At 40.1% G+C, this 19,384-nt stretch overlaps 1 protein-coding gene across 5 annotated transcripts in view; it reads right to left on the bottom strand.

The window, feature by feature from the left end:
- Positions 1–19,384, bottom strand: part of LOC144271939 (neurabin-1-like) — an 83,238-nt gene that overhangs the window by 45,432 nt on the left and 18,422 nt on the right. For all 5 annotated transcript variants that reach the window (XR_013347460.1, XR_013347461.1, XM_077829606.1 and 2 more), the window contains 5 exons: positions 18,604–18,833; positions 9,788–9,884; positions 9,527–9,710; positions 5,163–5,314; positions 1,090–1,423 (listed from right to left, as the gene is read on the bottom strand). Coding sequence is in view for 3 of the 5 variants with exons in the window: in XM_077829606.1 (XP_077685732.1) it covers positions 1,090–1,423; positions 5,163–5,314; positions 9,527–9,710; positions 9,788–9,884; positions 18,604–18,833 (997 nt within the window). In the remaining 2 variants the exon portion in view is untranslated. The remainder of the gene's footprint in view (positions 1–1,089; positions 1,424–5,162; positions 5,315–9,526; positions 9,711–9,787; positions 9,885–18,603; positions 18,834–19,384) is intronic.

Raw genomic sequence — 19,384 nt, forward strand, 5'->3', positions numbered from 1 at the left:
CCACAAGTGTCTCTTTGGTATCCACAGATATTAATTCAAGGAATAAGCAATGACATTTTAGACAGCTGGAATGAACAAAGTTGTATCAAGCAAACAGTAAACAGAGCCGTACCCTAGGTGTCTATAGCTGAGATGTTGTCATCTAACTTCATGCTCATGATGTGAGCCCAAAGCCTGACATGATCTGAAGTCAGAGTACCATTTTAATTTATTTTCTGAAATTTTCAACAGCTTATATTTAGCAATTTCAGAGGAATCTAGTCTGTGTCTTTTGTTACCAAGCATCAGGTTCTGAATGCTAGAGGCTGCAGTATTACTTGTGTAATTACTGTTATCAGCATTTTCTTTTCTGTACTGTTTTTAAGCTCTGTATTCTATTATATTAAATTTAACAAATTTTTCTTTCTACCAAGAGTCTTGTTTGTTACAAAATACTGTGCCAGCTATTTTTCTATAAGAACAAGGGAAGAGTTATTTATCAAAACATCAAATGACATGTTTAATATTTAACCCCTAGATGCTGGGATGATAGTTTGCTTCACTGAGCTGTGTGCACCTGCGCAAACTAATCTTGGATTTACTGAAAAATTAGCTGAAAATGACTTTTGAATGGTTTATTTCAAATGGACATTGAATAAGACCCTTTTAGCCACTTGGTTGCTGCCAGATGTATCAAGGTAGGGAAACTCACCTCCAGCATTGCTCCAAGTATGAAATACTGGAATGCTGGCACTTCAACAGCAATGTAACATATATGGACTTTAAGAAGTACTGTCCCGCTCTGCACAGAGGCTGCCACTATTCAATCATCTGTATCTAAACCCTGTTCCAAAAGAATATAACCCATATCTCCATTTTGTAAAACGTTCCTAACCTTGCTACAGTATGGACTATCACAGTAATACTACATTGCTAACATTTTTAACTAGTCTCATAGCATACAATTAATTTTACATTAAGAATACATTTAACATTAGAATAAGTAGCTTCTCATTTTCTAGGCAGAGAATGCAATAGCTACAGTTCAACATTAATTTAAAAAATAGAGCATTTTGACCCAAAGGCCCTCAAAAAGCCTTTATGACTTACCTTTGGCCTCTCTTCCTTTCCCTTTTGATTCTCTGTGCCTGACATTCTTGGAATATGATTGAGGCGAACTTGGAGTTATATCATCACTAGGAGGAGAGTGAGTAGTATTCGTGCTGTTTTCATTGTTTGGTTTGTGTACTGGAGAAGAGTGAGTGGAAACAGAAGGACTTGACTCTAACAAACTCTCTGTGCTTTCCACTGGTTCAGGCTTTTCAATCCTTTGATCTGCATCATTCAACTGGGATAAAGTTGGCTTTTCTGTTATTTCTAAAGACTTGACTTGACGTGCTGTACCTATTTCTCTACTGTGGATAGCATCCTCTGTATCCTCATCCTGTAAATATATTTAAAATAAAAGAGGTTATGGGTAAATATATGCAATTGTGCAGTCATAACATTTATGGTAAAAGCCTTAAAAAAATAAAGCATTACAAAAATCAACCTTAAGACTTCATATGCCAAAGAAATTATGTCAACTGTTTTCTGTTCAAAACATAAGTTTATTTTTCCTCAGTGCCCATGGAGATTGACTTTATAGGCTACCTTTATTGTAATACAACATTTTAATTTGAATGAAAACAGACTGATCACATTCCTCAAGCTTTTATGATCTGAGCATATAGATTATACTGGGATAAGGGGCCTGCATACAGACAGATAATTATACTATCACAGTACACAGGGAGCAGTAATCAGTAAGTAAATTCTGATTTTACCAATCACTTGCAGTTATCATCTGGAGCAAATTTTCAAGTCTCTCCTCTTTCTACATCTTCAAAAGCCAAAATTTCCTCTTCATCTGAACCAGTGAAACCCTCAGACATGCGTTTGTCATCTTTTGAAAATGGGGATTTCATTAATTGTGTCATCTTCCTAGGCTCCTCTCAGGTCAAAATTAAATAATTCTACTAAAATCATTCAACTCCTGCCATGTCACACACTCCTGAAATTGTTTAACTGGCTTCCCCTCATCATCTGCATCAAGATCATGTTTTTTGACCTGACCTTCAAGGCTTAGCCAGAATGTTCTACTCACAGCTCCAGTCTCTTTGCTTTCTATTTCCCCCCTCAGTTTTCCCAGTGAAGAAGTCCCCTTTCTGAAATCTGGTCTTTTTGACATCCACAGTGTGGAGAAGGGCTTCACCAGAATATACATGCCAGGCATGCAAAGAATGTTGACAGGACATTAAGGTGGAAAGCCTACATTCTCTTAAGAAAAAAAAATTGGAAGGGTCTCTAACACCACTTTCTCTTTGCACAACTTGCTATAAGGCAAATCAGTAACTATGGCCTAAAGCTCACCTTTTGCAAGCTTAAGTCACTGACACTAGGATAATGACCTTCCACATAAGAAATGTAAGGTCATAGAAAAGGAGTTGTCATCAGCTACCAGGACTACATGAATACGTCACAATATAGAGTTGTATCCTTGACTGGCCAGTTTGTCCAGGTTGGTGAATACAAGCACTCCCTGCCTGTGCAGGAAGACTACTGCCAAGCATTTCATGAAAACATGGCACCAATGCCCAAAATCATATTGTTTAGCAAAAAATAAAACAAAAATCAAACAAAAAAACCCCCACACAATTTAAACAGGAACGGACAAAGAAAGGCAAATAATTTTAGAAAAAGGATATACTATGAGCCAGAATGGAGGTAAACAATGAGCCACAAAGAACTCCTTCTCCAGAAAGGGAAAGCAAAACTGGCTTGAAACATGGACAACAAAATATATTGCCGGCTATGTTCCCTCTAAGCTGTGCAGCTGCCCAAGAGTCAACCAAGTGCCGCGCACTTGACTAGCAGAAACAGGCACATCCGGCAACGTGTGTTCAGGTGCCCCTCCTCCTGCTGCTCTGCAGCTGCGTTGCTCCTGCCCTCTGCCTTGGAGCTCCTGACCAGCTGCTCCCAGGACCCTCTGGCTCACTGTGCAGAGCAGGGGGAAGAAGGAGGTGCTGATGTCAGTGTGTCCCTCTCCTCTCCACCCATGTATCCCATCTATGCAGAGAAGGAAAGAGGAGACAGGGCTCAGGAGCAGGACAGAGCTGCTGTGATCTGAACGAGCCTTCTGATGAGTGCCTCTCTGCTTAAAAGAGAGAGTGCACGGTCTCTCACTTCCTCAACAGCCAACACACCCACACCCGCAGTCTCTATCTCTCTCTCACATACTCGCAGTCTCTCTCTGTATCTCTCTCTCTCTCTCACACACACACACACACACACACACACACACACACACACACACACAGAGTCTACTTCACATTCACCTCCCAACACATACTTGTGTTATTGTTACTTCTTGGTACTTCCTGCAATACACATATATTCGCTCTAAGTTTATTCTTTCAAAGTGCTGTTATTTTAGTTTTTTGAATGGTCTATGCATTTAATACTTTTTTTTCTCTCTTATGCTTAAATTTAATTCTTTGAGTAGTGAGTTCTAAAATGCCTAACCTGTCCTGGCTGAAGTAATTATATATTTTTTAAAAAGTTACCATAGGGATATTATATTTAGGTTTTTTGTTTCTACTGGTGGTGCACATCACCTCAATATTGGCGCACATAAAATTCATTCCACACATGCAGAGAGAAAAAAATAGAGGGAACATTGATAGCCGGGGGGAAACAACACACAATGTCTGCTAGTGGGTTTGGTCCATGCGCTACTCGGACTACTGCTGCCTGATATGGCTAAAGAATGAACTTTGAGCTTTGGAAGTTCTGTTGATTTTGGGGCTAAGTGAGTATTAATCTAGGATTGGAAAACCTGATGGCTTCAGACAAAGAAGTCTAGCTACCATCTAAAACAATGGTCAAAATGATTACTGGCTAGAGTATGGGTGGCCAACCTGTGGCTCCGGAGCCGCATGCGGCTCTTCGTAAGTTAATATGGAGCTCCTTGCATAGGCACTGACTCTGGGGCTGGAGCGACAGATGCTAACTTTCCAGTGTGCTGGGGAGTGCTCAACCTCCTGCTCTGCCCCAGGCCCCGCGCACCACATAACAGCTGATCGCGGTGGGCGGGAGGCACTGATTGCTGCTGACATATTAGTGTGGCTCTTTGGCAATGTACATTGGTAAATTCTGGCTCCTTCTCAGGTTCAGGTTGGCTGCCCCTGGGCTAGAGCTATGACTTTTCGTTTCCTGAGGTGGAGAAGTATGAAAGGATAATGCTGTGCATGTTACCACAATGGAGATGAAGTTCCAAGCTCATACAATTACCAAGAGCAGGGATCCATCCAGGCAATACTCAAAGAATGTAAGACAAGGAATAGAAACTGAGAAAGCCTAGCCACCATTACACTTTACTGTTGGCAATGCAAAGCAAGACAATAAATGGTTTGAATAAACAATAAAATGGTTTGAAGCTAGAGGATATTCTCTAACGTGTACCAGAATACTATATTGACATCCTCCTTCTTGTGGAGTCAAATGGCCTTTACGAAGTGGAGACAGATTTTATTTTAAACCAAGTTTTGGAAGATAGAACATGTTACAAAAGGAGAACTGAATGTTAACAAGTAAGCATATTTCAAATAGAAAAATTACCAAACTACTTGTTTAAATTTAATCACTTATATTTATGTTAACAGTTGTTTTTCACAAAGATTGTTTTTAAAGTTATGCACAGAGGATTGATGGAATTGTTCACCCAATCTAGCATGAGAATCTGTGATACTTCTGCACCATCTGAATAAAGTATGTCCAAGATTCTTGGTGTGCTGCACTTCCCGCTACAGTACTGCGGCATTAAAAGTAACATTTATCACAATAATATTTATACTTATTTCCCCACACTAACCTACTTTGTATGATTATTGAAATATTAAATACAAAATAAGAGTCATCGTAAGTTTTAGCTGATTTGATCTGGTTTAGTTTAAGAAACTAAATAAAAGTGTGTGTTGAACAGCTTACACATTTCTAGCTTAATGGTAAATAATTCTTTAGTGGATTTACTGATTCTAGTCAGTAGTCACAAAGTAGAACTTAATTTTGGATAGTTATTTAACATGGTGAATATAAATGAAGACAGTGTACTGAATATATATATTATACATAGATATCGGTACCTGTAGATCTGATTTCTGCTGTCCAGTTTCAAGAGATTCTTTTAGCTTTGATCGAGAAGGTGGCTGACGTTTTACTTTCAGAGCAAGCTGAGCTTTTGCTTTGTGGGCACTAGTATCTAATCTTGGAGTATCCCCCATAAAAGTATCAAAATCTGCAACAAACATAAAACACTTACAAAAAGTTGTGCCAGGAAAATTCTCAAACAAATTAATCTTAGCAAAAGTCAAGTATTTTCTGTTACTTTCAGTATACATCTTCAAAAGTAAAAACAAAATTTCTTTCACCTGCTAATTGTTTACCATTATGACAATACAATTTTATATGAAAGGTGTGTCCCTATATTTGTAGGCTCTTTCAGTCTCTTTTCCTACTACAGGCATTTCCTCACTCCCACCCTCCCACACCAGAGCGGAGAATTTCCTAAACTACAGAAAAACAAGTTAGGCTCCTCCAAGTTTTCCAAAGAACCACCTTCCCTGAGCTTGACACCTGACCGGCAGCAAGAGATCATGAAAACCTGAATCTGATTTGTAGATTCTCTGACAGCTTCTGGGAAGGAAAGAAAGGGCATCTGGGTTCAGAAGAACCATTCTAAACATTTTTAAGAATGGAGTAATACATTGGCAGTAACTGATCTGTAAAACCCTCTTACCAAAAAACTGGTAGTCCCCATCATCATCCAAGATTGATTTTTGCTGTCCTAGACACTTCCTGAGTGTCTTAGTGAGGTTGGAAACTAAGTAGCCTATTCCCTGGGGAAACCTTATTAGGATTTTCTAAGGAATGAAAGGGAGGGATAGGACAAAGAGCAGAGAAAGGAAAATTAGCATTTGGCCCAGTTCTCCCTTCTTCAGGATGGGGGGGGCAGGGGAGGGGGGAAGAAAGATTTTCCCACTGAGAGGCAGCACACAGGTCCCTGGAAACAATGAAGAAGAGGTTTAAGTGTCCTATTTCAGATTCTTCTTTGGAGAAGATAGAAAGGGAGCCCCAAAAGAGGAAGAGATGAACAATCCAAAATTATCCCAAGCAATGGCCCTTGGTGAAATCCCACAAGCTGATGAATGAGGAGGAGCCCGGGCGGTCTCAACCTCCAGGATGATCTTTGTTGTTATCCTCTGAGCTGGTGTCCTCCTCTTTAATGTCTGGTTCTTCTTCTGCAATCAGAGTCCCGGAACTGAAAGAGGCTATTAGAGCATGGCAGGGGCTCCCTATTCAGAGTCAGTCATTTCCCCCTTCCTCCTTACACTCACCATAGCAGAACTGTAGAAGAGATTTGGGGAGAAGATGGACACACTGAACAGTAAGGACTCACTGCAGAAGTTGAACAGGATGGGCTTTTTTTGGTATCTCTGCCCTCCCCCAGGGATTCTTTTAAAAAAAGTCTTAAAACTTCTTCTACTTCATCGGAGCTCTGAAGTATGGGGTCTCAAGAAAACACAACCACCACATCTAAAGACTGGGCTACTGCAGCTGTTCCAGAAAGAGGCAAGAGAATAAATGGTAGAAGTCTGCCTGCCTTTCACAGATGGGGGTGGGGGAGATTAAGCACCAAAACTCTAGTTCTGGATTGGTTGCTACTTGCTTGACAGATGAGAGGACACGTATATCAGACACACGTGACAAAAGCTGGTAACTGTTGCAGATGCCATATGCACTGATATACCATTACACGTTAAAAGTTGAACATTTCACCTGTTCATTCCAACACCTCAAATTATTTTTTTTAATAGGGCTTGCATTTCTCCTTCGAGGAACTTTGAAGGCTTTAAGTTGAGGGCAATGTACATGAGTGACTGTAGAAATTCCACTCCATCATTTTTTAAGAATCATAGAGATGGCAACTCAAATCCTACAAAATATGGATGCATCAGAAGAGGTATTTCTAGTACATATAAGGAAGTATTAAATGCCATAGTACAAGGCATTATTAGTAAGACCTCATCTAGAATACAGTGTACTGTTCTGGTCACCCATGTTCAAGAAAGATGCATTCAAATTGGAACAGGTGCAGAGAAGGAATACTGTGATGATCAGGAGACTAGAGTGTCTATTTGAGAAGAGATATTCTCTCTATAAATACATCAGGAAGGTAAACACTAGTAAGGGAGAAGAAATAGCTAAAGGATAATGTTGGCGAAGAACAAAAGGGTATAAAACTGGCTATGAATAAATTTAGGCTGGAAATTGGAGGAATGTTTCTAAACATCAGAGGAATGAAGCTCTGGGACAGCCTTGCAATAGAAACAGCAGGAGAAGCAACCTAACCAGCATTAAGATGGAGTTTGTTAAGTTTGTGAACTGGATAATATGATGGGGTTGCCCGCAACAGCACGGGGCTGCACTCGATAACCTAGGAGGTACCTTCCCATCCTGTATTGAACACAGAAGCCATTATTTGTTTCAGATTTTTTTAGGCCTCAGGTAGCAGCTAACTGCAAATCTGTCTCCTCCACTCCTCCTATAAAAACACTCCAAACTACACAAAACTTCTGAAACTGGTACAATAAACCTTGCAAATCCCAATCCCACAGCAACTTTTTACAAGATGGTCTTATGTTATCTTTAAGTCTCACCAGTCTACCCTAACAATTCACTGGCCTATTAGACCAAGAATCATCATCAACTTAGGGCAACAGTTCTCAGCCTTTTCCAGGATCCCCTTCCCTTATTTAGTACTATGGGAGGGGTAGGATGTTTTGACCTCTTGATACCTGTTTGCAATCCTGAGCTTTAGAACTCATGCCTTTGAGTATTAAAAAGAAACATCCCCTGCCGCACACACACACACAGTTCTATTTCCACTTTTTTCCTCTAATTCCTTGTATTTGTTCACTTCCACACTGTCCAGTGTCTAAATTGGCCCTAATGGCTAATGTGAAAGGAATCTACTGAAGTTCCTAACAAACGCCTAAACAGTCAATGAAGACCAAATTTGCACACCTTCATAAATAAAGCTGACCAAAGTCAAAGTCATCCCAATGACCTGATGGGAGTTTAAACATCTTTCTACAGGTATTTAAAGGGAACTGCTAAGTGCTGGATTGCCTGGGGTAGACAAAGCAAAGCAGAAACTAGAGGAGAATATTACATTCAGTCTCTCTCCAGGGTTAGTATTCTCTCTCCTGCTCATTTCTTTGTATCCAAGGAAATAAGACATGGTTAACCAATCACATATAGGTATTGGAGTACAAAACAATCACCTTAACAAAATAGGGACAAATAGGAGACTCTAGTAAATATACATGAACCTAGACAAAAAAAAATGTCCAGCAATGTTATCCTTTGGAATATGCAAATAAGCATACTTTGAGTTAGATAGATGAAATATTCATATGGCTGACAAATTTTCATTCTGTAAAAACTTTAAGGCATTAATCTGTTTAGTCATTTAGATCCAGCACCAAAACAAGTCCATCCATCCTTCAATACCAAGCAAATAGATGTAGATTCCCTGAAGTCCACAGACTGTGATTGGAACAATGCTTTCCATGAAGACGTTCAAAGCTATAAATAAAAAAAGATGCTCCTTTGGAAAGATTCTTAGGAAAATTGGATAAGTCTTCTGATCACCAAACAGAAGTTCAGGAAATGGGATAACACTGCATTAGAAGCTTCTACTAATTTAAGGGTTTCTGGAGAGCCTGTTAGATCTCAATACTTGAGTCAATTGGGTAAAGTTATTTACTAAACTCATAAGATCTTCACATTGAAAGGAAAAAAATTATTCCATTCAGACTTGGTGGTTTTATGACCTGGAAACTGTATTCTCAATGGAGGACACAGGATAAATTAAGTTACCTCAATCCAAGAAGCCAGTTTCCCGGAAAATAATGACCCAAGACATTAAAGTAAGCAAATACACTTCCTAAGGTTGTAGCAAAGGTGTTGCCAAAATATGTTTATCTTTTTCCTTTGTGGTTGTACAGCATTCTGATAAGATCCCAATCATACAAATATTGCCCATCATGTAAATTATCCCTTTCTAGTACATTAAGAAAACTTCAAAGAGCTATTCAAAGTAGAGCTCAATGCTTGTTTAAAAATAAACAATTTTTTTCCAGGGTACTTAAGAAAATGCATCACAGTGTCCAATCTACACACTTCTTTTCATTAAGATATACATAATGCTCCATTAAAAAGGAGCACAGTCAACTTTGTGCCTATCACTTCCCACAGAATCCCCAAATCCAGTATAGGTACAAAACATTCTGTACTACACTGAGGACTAAGAAGAGGCTTTTAACTTTCTCTTTTTTAAACACACAAACATAGCTCTCTTCCACCACACACTTATTTGGTACAGTCAATACTTTAGAGAGTTTATCATCACAGGTTTTTATCTCTTTATTACTGCTCAACTTACCGGTATATGAAGAAACTAATTTTTCCACTGCTGATGGCTCTATTTCTTTTGTATTTTCTTCTTTAATCTCTGAGCATTCATTTAGTTTTTCTGGACTTTGAGAGGCAGTGTCCAGCAAAATGCTATCGCCAATCATACAAGGTATTCTCTCATATATTTTTAATTTGTTCTGAAGCTCTGAAATCTGCAAATGTTAAAATAAAAGTTAGATACAATTTTCTCATTCTCGAAAAGTGGCATTAAATATACCATATTGCCTACCTCCTCTTGCAGTATGTTCAGTTGTGCTGCATGCTTCTTGTCCCTCTCTTCAAGTACCCTTGTATGATCCTCCTCTTTTTTCATAAATTCTATTTCTCTAGTGGGGGAAGATACAATTGTACTGCAACGTTAGAAGGGTTTCAGCTAATAAGGAAACATTAAAATTGGTTATTTATTGAATTATTTATTGGTTATTTATTGAATCCCATGAAGTGAGCTGTAGCTCACAAAAGCTTATGCTCAAATAAATTTGTTAGTCTCTAAGGTGCCACAAGTACTCCTTTTCTTTTTGCGGATACAGACTAACATGGCTGCTACTCTGAAACCTGAATTAAATTAATTATCCTTGTTACAGCATCACTATTTAAACACTGCAAATGGCCATCACACAACATCCAGTAACAGTGTTCATTATTTTTGTAAGCCCACTGTCCCCTCAAGTATGTGCATTATAAATACCAGGAAAAACAGGAATTATAACTGTAACGTTTACTCTGGGCTGAACCTTAAAATGCAATATAAGGTCATTGCACTTTTCCACCCTTAAGATGCTTTAGAAAATTCCATTTGGCTATTTTTACCTGTAAAAATTGAAGCAAATATGTATGAGTATAAGATGTTATGTGGATATAGAACCCAAACTATTGGAACTGCTCTGCCTTTTCTAAGTTTTACATAAATAAGATGGTGCAGCTGCCGAAGTATTCTATATGCATTCCATAGGTTGTGATAGAGTTCCACAGTTAAGTGCCAATATCCTGTAAACTTCCATTTTACGCCCATCCGACTGAGTCTGTAATGGCCTGCGGTTTATGCAACAACAAAAATTATTCTAAAATTGCCTACTAAAGAAAGCGAGAAGGACAAAAGCAAATTGCCCCAGGGGAGAGGGGGAACATCTTAACAGTGAAATAAAATAGAGCAATATCACTGTGCTGGAGAAAACCAAGCAACTAAAAGAATCTGACTGAAAATAATATTTGCAGAGCACATAAACAACATAGAAGGAGTTCAGGTCAGCCAGAGAGAGGTAACAGTCTACGTAACACAGTGTGGAGCTGAGAGCCAGAATGTAAACAGACATATTCATGTTATGTTTGAGCTCCAAAGCAGGCAAGCTTCAAAGAACAGGAGCGGGACCTTTCAAGACACTTTTAATTGTGTGAAAAGGCACAGGGTAAGAGGTGGTAATTCTAGATGTGCACAGTGGAGGTAAACATCACAAACTACACTCAGAGAAGCAGGAAGTGCAGAAACTGCATTGTTCGCTCACAGCAACTACTCAAAACATGCCACAGGTGTGTTTTGCACTTTCAGGGATAGCTCAAATTTCAGTAGTCTACCCTGGAGAGAAGAAAGGAGTTAATGACCACTGTGATATCTAAATAAGAGCAGACTATTCACAGCCTCTTAAGAAGCTATGGTTGATATTTAGACACCAATTACAGACTGAGCCAGAGATAGTTTTTGGCTCGGGACTCGCTATGGGGACTCATAGACCTTTCTTTAGAGGCCTTACGTGAATGGATCATGGGTGTCTCCTTGGGATCTGCTCCCTTCGAAGTAGAGGGCTGTGGTGAGGTCTCCTGCTGTGGCTCAGGTGGTTGAAGGGCAGACTCCGTGATTAGGAGTTTGAGCCTCAGATCTCTGTCCTTTCTGGATCTGACAGTTGCTGACACAAACCACACTTCTGTGGGATGTCTCTCTCCCAGGCAGCAGACGCACTTAAGAGTGTCCGTCTGTCACTGTGATAAATTCCTTGCAACTGAGACACTTCTTGAAGCCCCCGGAGCCCCTCAAACTGGGGCTTGAAGAAAGAACAGAGTCTTTTTTTTCCTAGACAATGGCCAAATAAAAATTTAAAGGAAGTAAAGGAAGAAAAGAGGCTTCAGAAGGAAGCTAAAGATTAGTGATTCTAACAAAAGTTAACAATCGTGAACAGACAGCTAAAGCTCCGTCTCTAACCAGGGGTGGTTGAGAAGGAACTGAGAAGGGTTCACTCGCACACACTGGTTAGCCTCGTGGCAGAGCACAGGGTGGACTGAACAGACACTGCTATCAAAGTTCTATGATCAGCAGCACAGGGACGCAGTCATACGTACAGTGGAGCACCTACAGGGACACTACTCGAAGAAGAAAGTTATGTAATCAATACTTAATTGATTAGTAAATGCCCTGTTATTAATCTATTTAGCACATAGGGACGTCAAACAGGGATTATGGCCCCACTGCGTACAGCACCATGCAACAAAGAGTTTCTCTTCCAGAAACATCACAGTTAGAAAGAAACTATGGGAAAAAACAGGAAAAGTATTAATGTAACTGTGATGTTATCTGATTAAAATATGACCACATAGATCACTGTTGCAACCACTGTTCTATATTTGCAACAAATCTTGTACAAAATGTGGCATGCAAGATGTCTATGGAGAGATTATGATTTGCTGAATATGATTAGACTATTTGTATGCATGTATCATTTTTGTATTTGAAGTTATGAGTATTGATTGGCTCTATACCTATACTTCAAATGTTTGCTCCTGGAGTAACACCCACAAGGTACTTAGCCTGCACTTCTTGAAGGGACTAATCAAATTAAATGGCTCATTAAACGCTTATCTCACAATAGAAGACACCTATCCACTATTAATGGAATTTCCTGCCAGGACTAAGTGAAGTCATGCATGTACATGTGACTTGCTTATGTGACTCCAAACTCCATCTTGTACCTGTAATTTTCCACTAGCAGTGCTGAGGGCTTTGTTTGAAACAATGGATTTCCCTCCACGTGGCAGAAGCTATAAAAAGTCCTGGAAACACCTCCATTTTGCCTCTTTTCTGCTCGAGCCTCTGGACTATGAACTTATACTAATGGGAGCATTCTAACCAAGGGACTGAGGACCTTCCAGTGATTTGGAAGCAGCCAGAGACTCAACTTAAGCCAGCAGTTTATTCCATCACTGCTAGAAGCCTGAACCAAGAACTTTGCATTTATTGTATGTATTTGATTTCTTTAACCAATTTTTATTTTCTCTCCCTCTCTGTGTGTGTATGTATCTATATCTATATCTATATCTATCTCCCCTTTAGATTTTAGATACTAAAGGATTGGCAACAGTGCAATTTTTGTGTAAGATCTGAGTTGTACATTGACCTCAGTGTGTGGCTGGTCCTTTGGGATCAGAAGAATCTGTTATTTGATTAAATTGGTTTTAAAGAACCACTCATATATAAGTCTAGTGTTTTTGGTGGTGATAGAAGGACTAGAACGCATAAGGAAACTGCTTCTCTGACGTCTTGTTACTCAGTGTGGTGAAACAGAAGTTTACCTTCGTTGCTGGTTTGGTATATCTCATGGGAGCTATTAGCAGCAGGAGAGTGGTGTGGGAGGACGTATTTTTTCATGCTTTGTGTGTATATAAAAAGATCTTCTACACTTTCCACAGCATGCATTCGATGAAGTGAGCTGTAGCTCACGAAAGCTTATGCTCAAATAAATTGGTTAGTCTCTAAGGTGCCACAAGTACTCCTTTTCTCTTTGCAAATACAGACTAACACAGCTGTTACTCTGAAACCTGTTACTAGTTTGGGGTGTATCTGCCCTATTTCTCAGCAGTTTATCCTGAATTTGGTATTCTCAGTCATGACCCACAAAGACACAGCTACAGCAACAAGGATGGAGAAAGGTATTTAACCCCTTCAGCCCACCACTACATGCAGAAGAAGTCAAGTTTTTGTATTTAGGAGTGCTGAAGCACTTTGTTATCACAAAGCCAACCCTCTCTGCACCTCAACGTGCTACCCCTTTATTTCCCTCATCCCTTTAGATGCATTATTACATCCTCTTGTTGCATAACCACCGGCACCAGCTGTCAGTCTATTCTTCAGCAGGCTGCAGAGTAAAGATATCTTGCAGCAGGGATATCTAATTCCCAGATCGGGTAGGGTGTACACACTAGCTCTGATTGACCTTGTGTGCTAAAAACAGCAGTTTGGCCATGGCAGCACAAGCAGCAGCTCGGGCTAGCTGCCTAAGCACATACTGAAGATCTCAGACAGGATTGTACTTGGGCTGTTAGTCCATGCTGTCGTAGCCACAATGCTATTTTTAGCACATCCCCCATTGATCAGAGTTAGTGTGCGTACAGCTAAATGAGCTGGAAATTACTTCTTCCAGCTGCCAGTTTAGACGTGCCCGAAAGCTATGTCTGAACTACACACTTACTTCGGTATAACTATGCTGCTCAGAGGTGCAAAAAATCCACCCCCCTGAGCGACGTAGTCATACCGACCATAACACCCTGTACAGCTAGCGCTATGTTGGTGGGAGGAGGTGGAGTTATTAAGCTGACAGGAGAGCTCTCTCCCGTCAGCTCTGAGCATCCTCAGCAGAAGCGCTGCATTGGTAGACCTGTCCTATGTGTTATAGTAAGTCAATTAGTAACTCTGGATTGCTCCCCACCTTGTGTCCTAACTCCCCCAACATCTGACACACACAGAGAGTGAGTGCGCGCGAGACTTGCCCTTTCATTATCTGAAAAATATTGAGGAACAAACAAAATAAATACAATTCTGGAAATCAGCTAAAGGCCATTCTCTCAACCTCTCTCAATATGAGAGGGTGAATGGTTCGTCTTCAAATATTTCAACATTTACATATGTACATTCTAACTACATACCAAAATTACGTAAAAAATGTCAAGGTTTCAATGTCAATCACTCAAAAGTTAGGAAGCACCAGAAATGAGATTCTGCCTGCAGTCTTAATTTACCGTGTGCATATACAGCATGTTACAAGCTTTAATACATGATTACATACTACCTCCACCCCCTCAGAACAAGAGGATCCCTGCCTCATTCAATACATGGATAGTGCTCACTACATATTTCTTTTTATCCTTATCATTCAGTGAATAGCCACAGAGGCCTTACTTATTGCATACCATCCTGACTCATCAGTGAGTACCTAGTGACAGACAGTCAACACTGAATATAGTATCATTTATTTCCTCATGGATTTTTATGGTAATTATCACCATATTATCTGAATGCTTCACAATTTATTTTCACATTTTGAGAGGTAAGGTGGAATTATTCTCAACATTTAAGAGATGGGGGATTGAGGCACAGGTTAAGGGCAAAAATTGTCAGAAGCGTGTACTAAAATTCTGGGTGCTCAATTTGTGATATCTGAAAAATCAGGTCCTAGAGTATTTAGCATTTCATAGCCCTTCATATGTTCAAAGCACAGCTCCCACTGAATACAATTGTTGTTGAATGCGCTCAGCTCTTTTACAAACCATGCCCCAAGTGTCTCAAGATAAGCACCCAGAAAACAAGGAGCATACAGTTAGTGGCTGCCTGTTGAACATTCTAGTTTAGGTGACTTGCCCAGCATCATATAGGGAACTGTTACAGAGACAGAGACAATCCACTCTTCAGGTGGTATTCAACTGCCTTAACCATGAAACCATCCTCTCTCTTCCTGAAGTCCTCTGCCTCTTTCACTACACACCTTCCAATTTTTGCAACAAATGAGGCAGAGGTCCTATAAACAACCTCTTTTAATACAGAACCCTGATTCAATCTGTGTGCCCCCATCAATTCTCTGAATGAGGCAGGAGTATTGAGGGAAACCATATGGATCATGCAATTAAACACTATCATAATGCATATGCACAAAGGGTTGAATTAAAAGTTGCACAGACAGTCTTAACTCTGGTATTTCCTAAGTTTTGAGTATTTCACTTTATAAACTTAACATTCTTTTAATTTAGGATTTGCCATCCAATTTCCTAAGTTTTTAAACAAGTGAATTGAAAAAATAAATTCCATCCTGTGGAATTATATTTATCCCCACATGGGTCATTATAAGCAATCTGGAGGCAGGGACTGTCTTTTTGGTTTGTGTTTATCCCTAGCACAGGGGCGGCCAACCTGAGCCTGAGAAGGAGCCAGAATTTACCAATGTACATTGCCAAAGAGCCACACTAATATGTCAGCAGCCCTCCATTGGCTCCCCCCACTCCAACCTGCACCGCCTCCTGCCTGCCAGCAGCCCCACCAATCAGTGCCTCCCGCTCCCTCCCCACACCTCCCGCCCACCGCGATCAGCCGTTACATGGTGCACAGGGCCTGGGGCAGAGCAGGGCGCTGAGCACCGAGCACTCTCCAGCACATTGGAAAGTTAGCATCTATCGCTCCAGCCCCAGAGTCAGTGCCCATGCAAGGAGCCGCATGTTAACTTATGAAGAGCTGCATGCAGCTCCGGAGCCACAGGCTGGCCACCCCTGCCCTAGCACAATAGAGTCCTGGTTCATGACTGTTGCTCCTAGGCGATACAATAATACTAGCGCAGGTTGAAACTTTAGAGCCACACAATAGCCTTCTACCACTTGAAGTAACATAGGTTTCAGAGTAGCAGCTGCGTTAGTCTGTAATCTCAAAAAGAAAAGGAGTACTTGTGACACCTTAGAGACTAACAAATTCATCTGAGCATAAGCTTTGCACGCATTTGGATGCATCCAATGAAGTGAGCTGTAGCTCACGAAAGCTTATGCTCAAATAAATTTGTTAGTCTCTAAGGTGCCACAAGTACTCCTTTTCTTTTTGAAGTAACATAGTAATTGGTAGCAGTAGTAAGTTATCATCCACATGGACCAGCCATTAGCAAAGGATAAGACACACTTTGCCTGCAAGTCTCACAACTATTTGCTAGACAGCATATGAATGCTGGGGCTTAGGAATCCTGGGTTCTATAAGCAAGTATGTCTATTGGTTACAGACCCATCAGCCCTGTCCCCTCCAGTATGTCCCCTTCTGGCACTGCTCCTGTTTCCCCAGTTCTTATCTCCCCAGCATGTCTCTGTATGCCACTGCCAGTACACAGCCTGACCCATCCCCCACTCACAATATGAGTCTTCTCCCCCTTCCTGCTTATTTCTCTTCTGCATTTGAGTCAGGCTGTTGCTGTTTTCTCCTCCATGCTGCTGGGACACCAGCAGGGAGAACACTGCAAGAACGAGAGACAGAAAGACAGACAGACAATCTCCCTACTTTCAGATCCAATGCCTGACATCACAGCAACCAGAGGTAACAACTGAAGGAAAGTCTTGCTCAGACACTGCAGCCCTGGGCTGCAACATACTCAGTGCACACAGAATGTTTGGAAAATTTTGCTTCCATCTTATAAACAAATCTCTATAGAGTATATGTGAACAGCAATTTTCAGAAACTTTTAAGTTGACCAATTCTGGATGGATTTTCACAGGATAACAAGAAGCTCCTCTCTGAACACAAGAAAACCTTCATGCTAATTTCAAGTCTGTCTTCCAAAACATGGAGGGTCTACACTTTCTCTTGTGAATGTACACATGTCCACACCCAACACACTACTGTTATAATCTTTGTACAAATATGCCTGTAAGGTATTATCTGAAAATTGATAATTTGCTGGACAATCATGTCTAATAAAACATGTGGGGAAACATTGTATGTGAAGTTAAGATTTCCCTGTACGTTATTAATACATGTTCCAAAACACAGCTCTACCCAAACAGAAGTTGGCAAAGCAGGTCCATCCTAAATAAATGAATGTGTGCTATGCTTAATTTGCATTTAAGCAGTAAACAGAGTCATCAAGCAGGAAGGGGAGGGAAAGGAAGCTCCAACAGATCAGAAAAAAGGAGCAGGGAACATCCTTCTACACAGACTTTTTTGTTTCCTGATACCCAGCTGGAAATGTTTTTCAAAAGAGGTACTGAAACTATAAAAGGAAGGGCAAACATCCCAAGACACCGCTCTCTCCCTCACTGCCCATGGCATTCACACCACCTGAAGCAACAAAGGAAGCATTCATTGGATTCTGGGAGAAGGGGTCCTGACCTAAGAAGTTTTGTCTAAAGACTGCTGAGAGCATGCAGTGAGAAAACTTTGCTTTGAATTTAACACAGTTTAAGATAAAACACAAATGGTGCCTATCTTTATTTTTCTTGTAAGCATTTCTGACCTTTTAGCCCCATTACTTGTACTCACTTAAAATCTCTTTTTTTAGTTAATAAAACCTGTTTTATCTAATCCAGTGTGTTTAAATTGAAGTATCTGGGAAACTCCATTTGGGTTGGCAAGTTGTGCGATTATTTCTATTCAAGAAATAACAGACTTTATATAAACTTGCATTGTCCAGGAGTACAGGACACGCATATCCAGCTGGAGGAGGGGGAGAGAGAAGAGGAATCCAAGAATGGGGGTGTGTTGGGGTCACCCAGCAGGGTGGTGAGGTAACCAAGGCTGATAAGAGCTGATAAGAGCCAAAGTGCGGCTGCAGCACACACACAGACATAGCTGGGAGTGACTTGCATGCTGAAAGCTGTTTATGAGCAATTTAAGCTGGAGGCTACAGCAAAGCATTTTAAAGGTATCCCAGGTTAGAGGACAGAGGTGACACAGCTATTCAGTCTGGATTGTACCATGGTATGTCACACAACTAAACTGCTGTTAGAATTTTTAACATTGTTTTGACAATGTAATTTTTCCTACCAGCATTTGCAGAAACAGCTGAACCATTTTGCTGAACCCACCCCCCCGCAAAAATCAGCCTTTGGCAGACTAGTGGCGTGGAGAGATTCAGCCTGAATGGTTAAAGTTTGGAAGAATTACAAGCAACTGGAAACAGGATCTTATAATGGAAAGTACTAGGCAACCTTAACTAGAAGTGTTGCTACTAGCTCTGCCTATAATGTCAGGAATATGGAACCAAGAAAAAGACCAGTTTTTTAAAATCTTTTTATGAAATTATTTCACTTTAGTGTACTTACTTCTGTTGATAATCTTTAAGTAATTTCTTGGCCTTGTTGTATTTCTTCTCCAGAGCATCATACTGTTCCTGAGTTTCTTTAAGATGTTCATTTACGGTCTTGCATAAACTTTGTGCCTCTAACCAATAGGTCTCCAACTTCTTAATTTTTTCTTTGCTCTCTTCTAAAGTTTGCTGAAGCTGGGATTTACTTGACTCCCATTCAACTTTTTCAGCTTCAGTAGTTTTTAACTTGAAAGGAAAACATTCAGAACACTTAAGAACGATACCTTAAGATAAAAGTTAAAAATCAAAACAGCTGCTTAAACAAGTGTAAGTGGATAATAGCTACTAACTTACTAAACCAATCTCAGCAGTATTCAAAGCAAGACCTTTAATAGGTATACAACCTTTTCATACAGTAGTACTTAAAATGCTTTAAGTCTCTTTATATAGATATCATTTCAATACTTCCAACTCTTTCCATGCTGTGTGAGTTTTACAAATCAAAGTCAAGAATCTCCCACACGGTACAAAAGTGGAAAAAAAACACACCAGGCAGCTGGTCTAGCCTATTTCCTTAGTAGTGTACCTTCTTGCCAAACAGATACCAAAATTAAAAGAACCCTGATTTTCAGTTTATATTAACCTTGCTGGATATCTAATTCTCTGTTAGCTTTTCTGAGGAAGGTCTACCTAAAACAGTAGAATAAGCCAACTTGTAATTTACTAATTGCTTTTCAATTCTGATCTTAGACCATGCACCTGATAACATCATATTTCCGCTTTGAAGTCAATGGGAG

Source organism: Eretmochelys imbricata, chromosome 11, assembly GCF_965152235.1.
Source record: "Eretmochelys imbricata isolate rEreImb1 chromosome 11, rEreImb1.hap1, whole genome shotgun sequence".
Taxonomy (NCBI): Eukaryota; Metazoa; Chordata; order Testudines; family Cheloniidae; genus Eretmochelys; species Eretmochelys imbricata.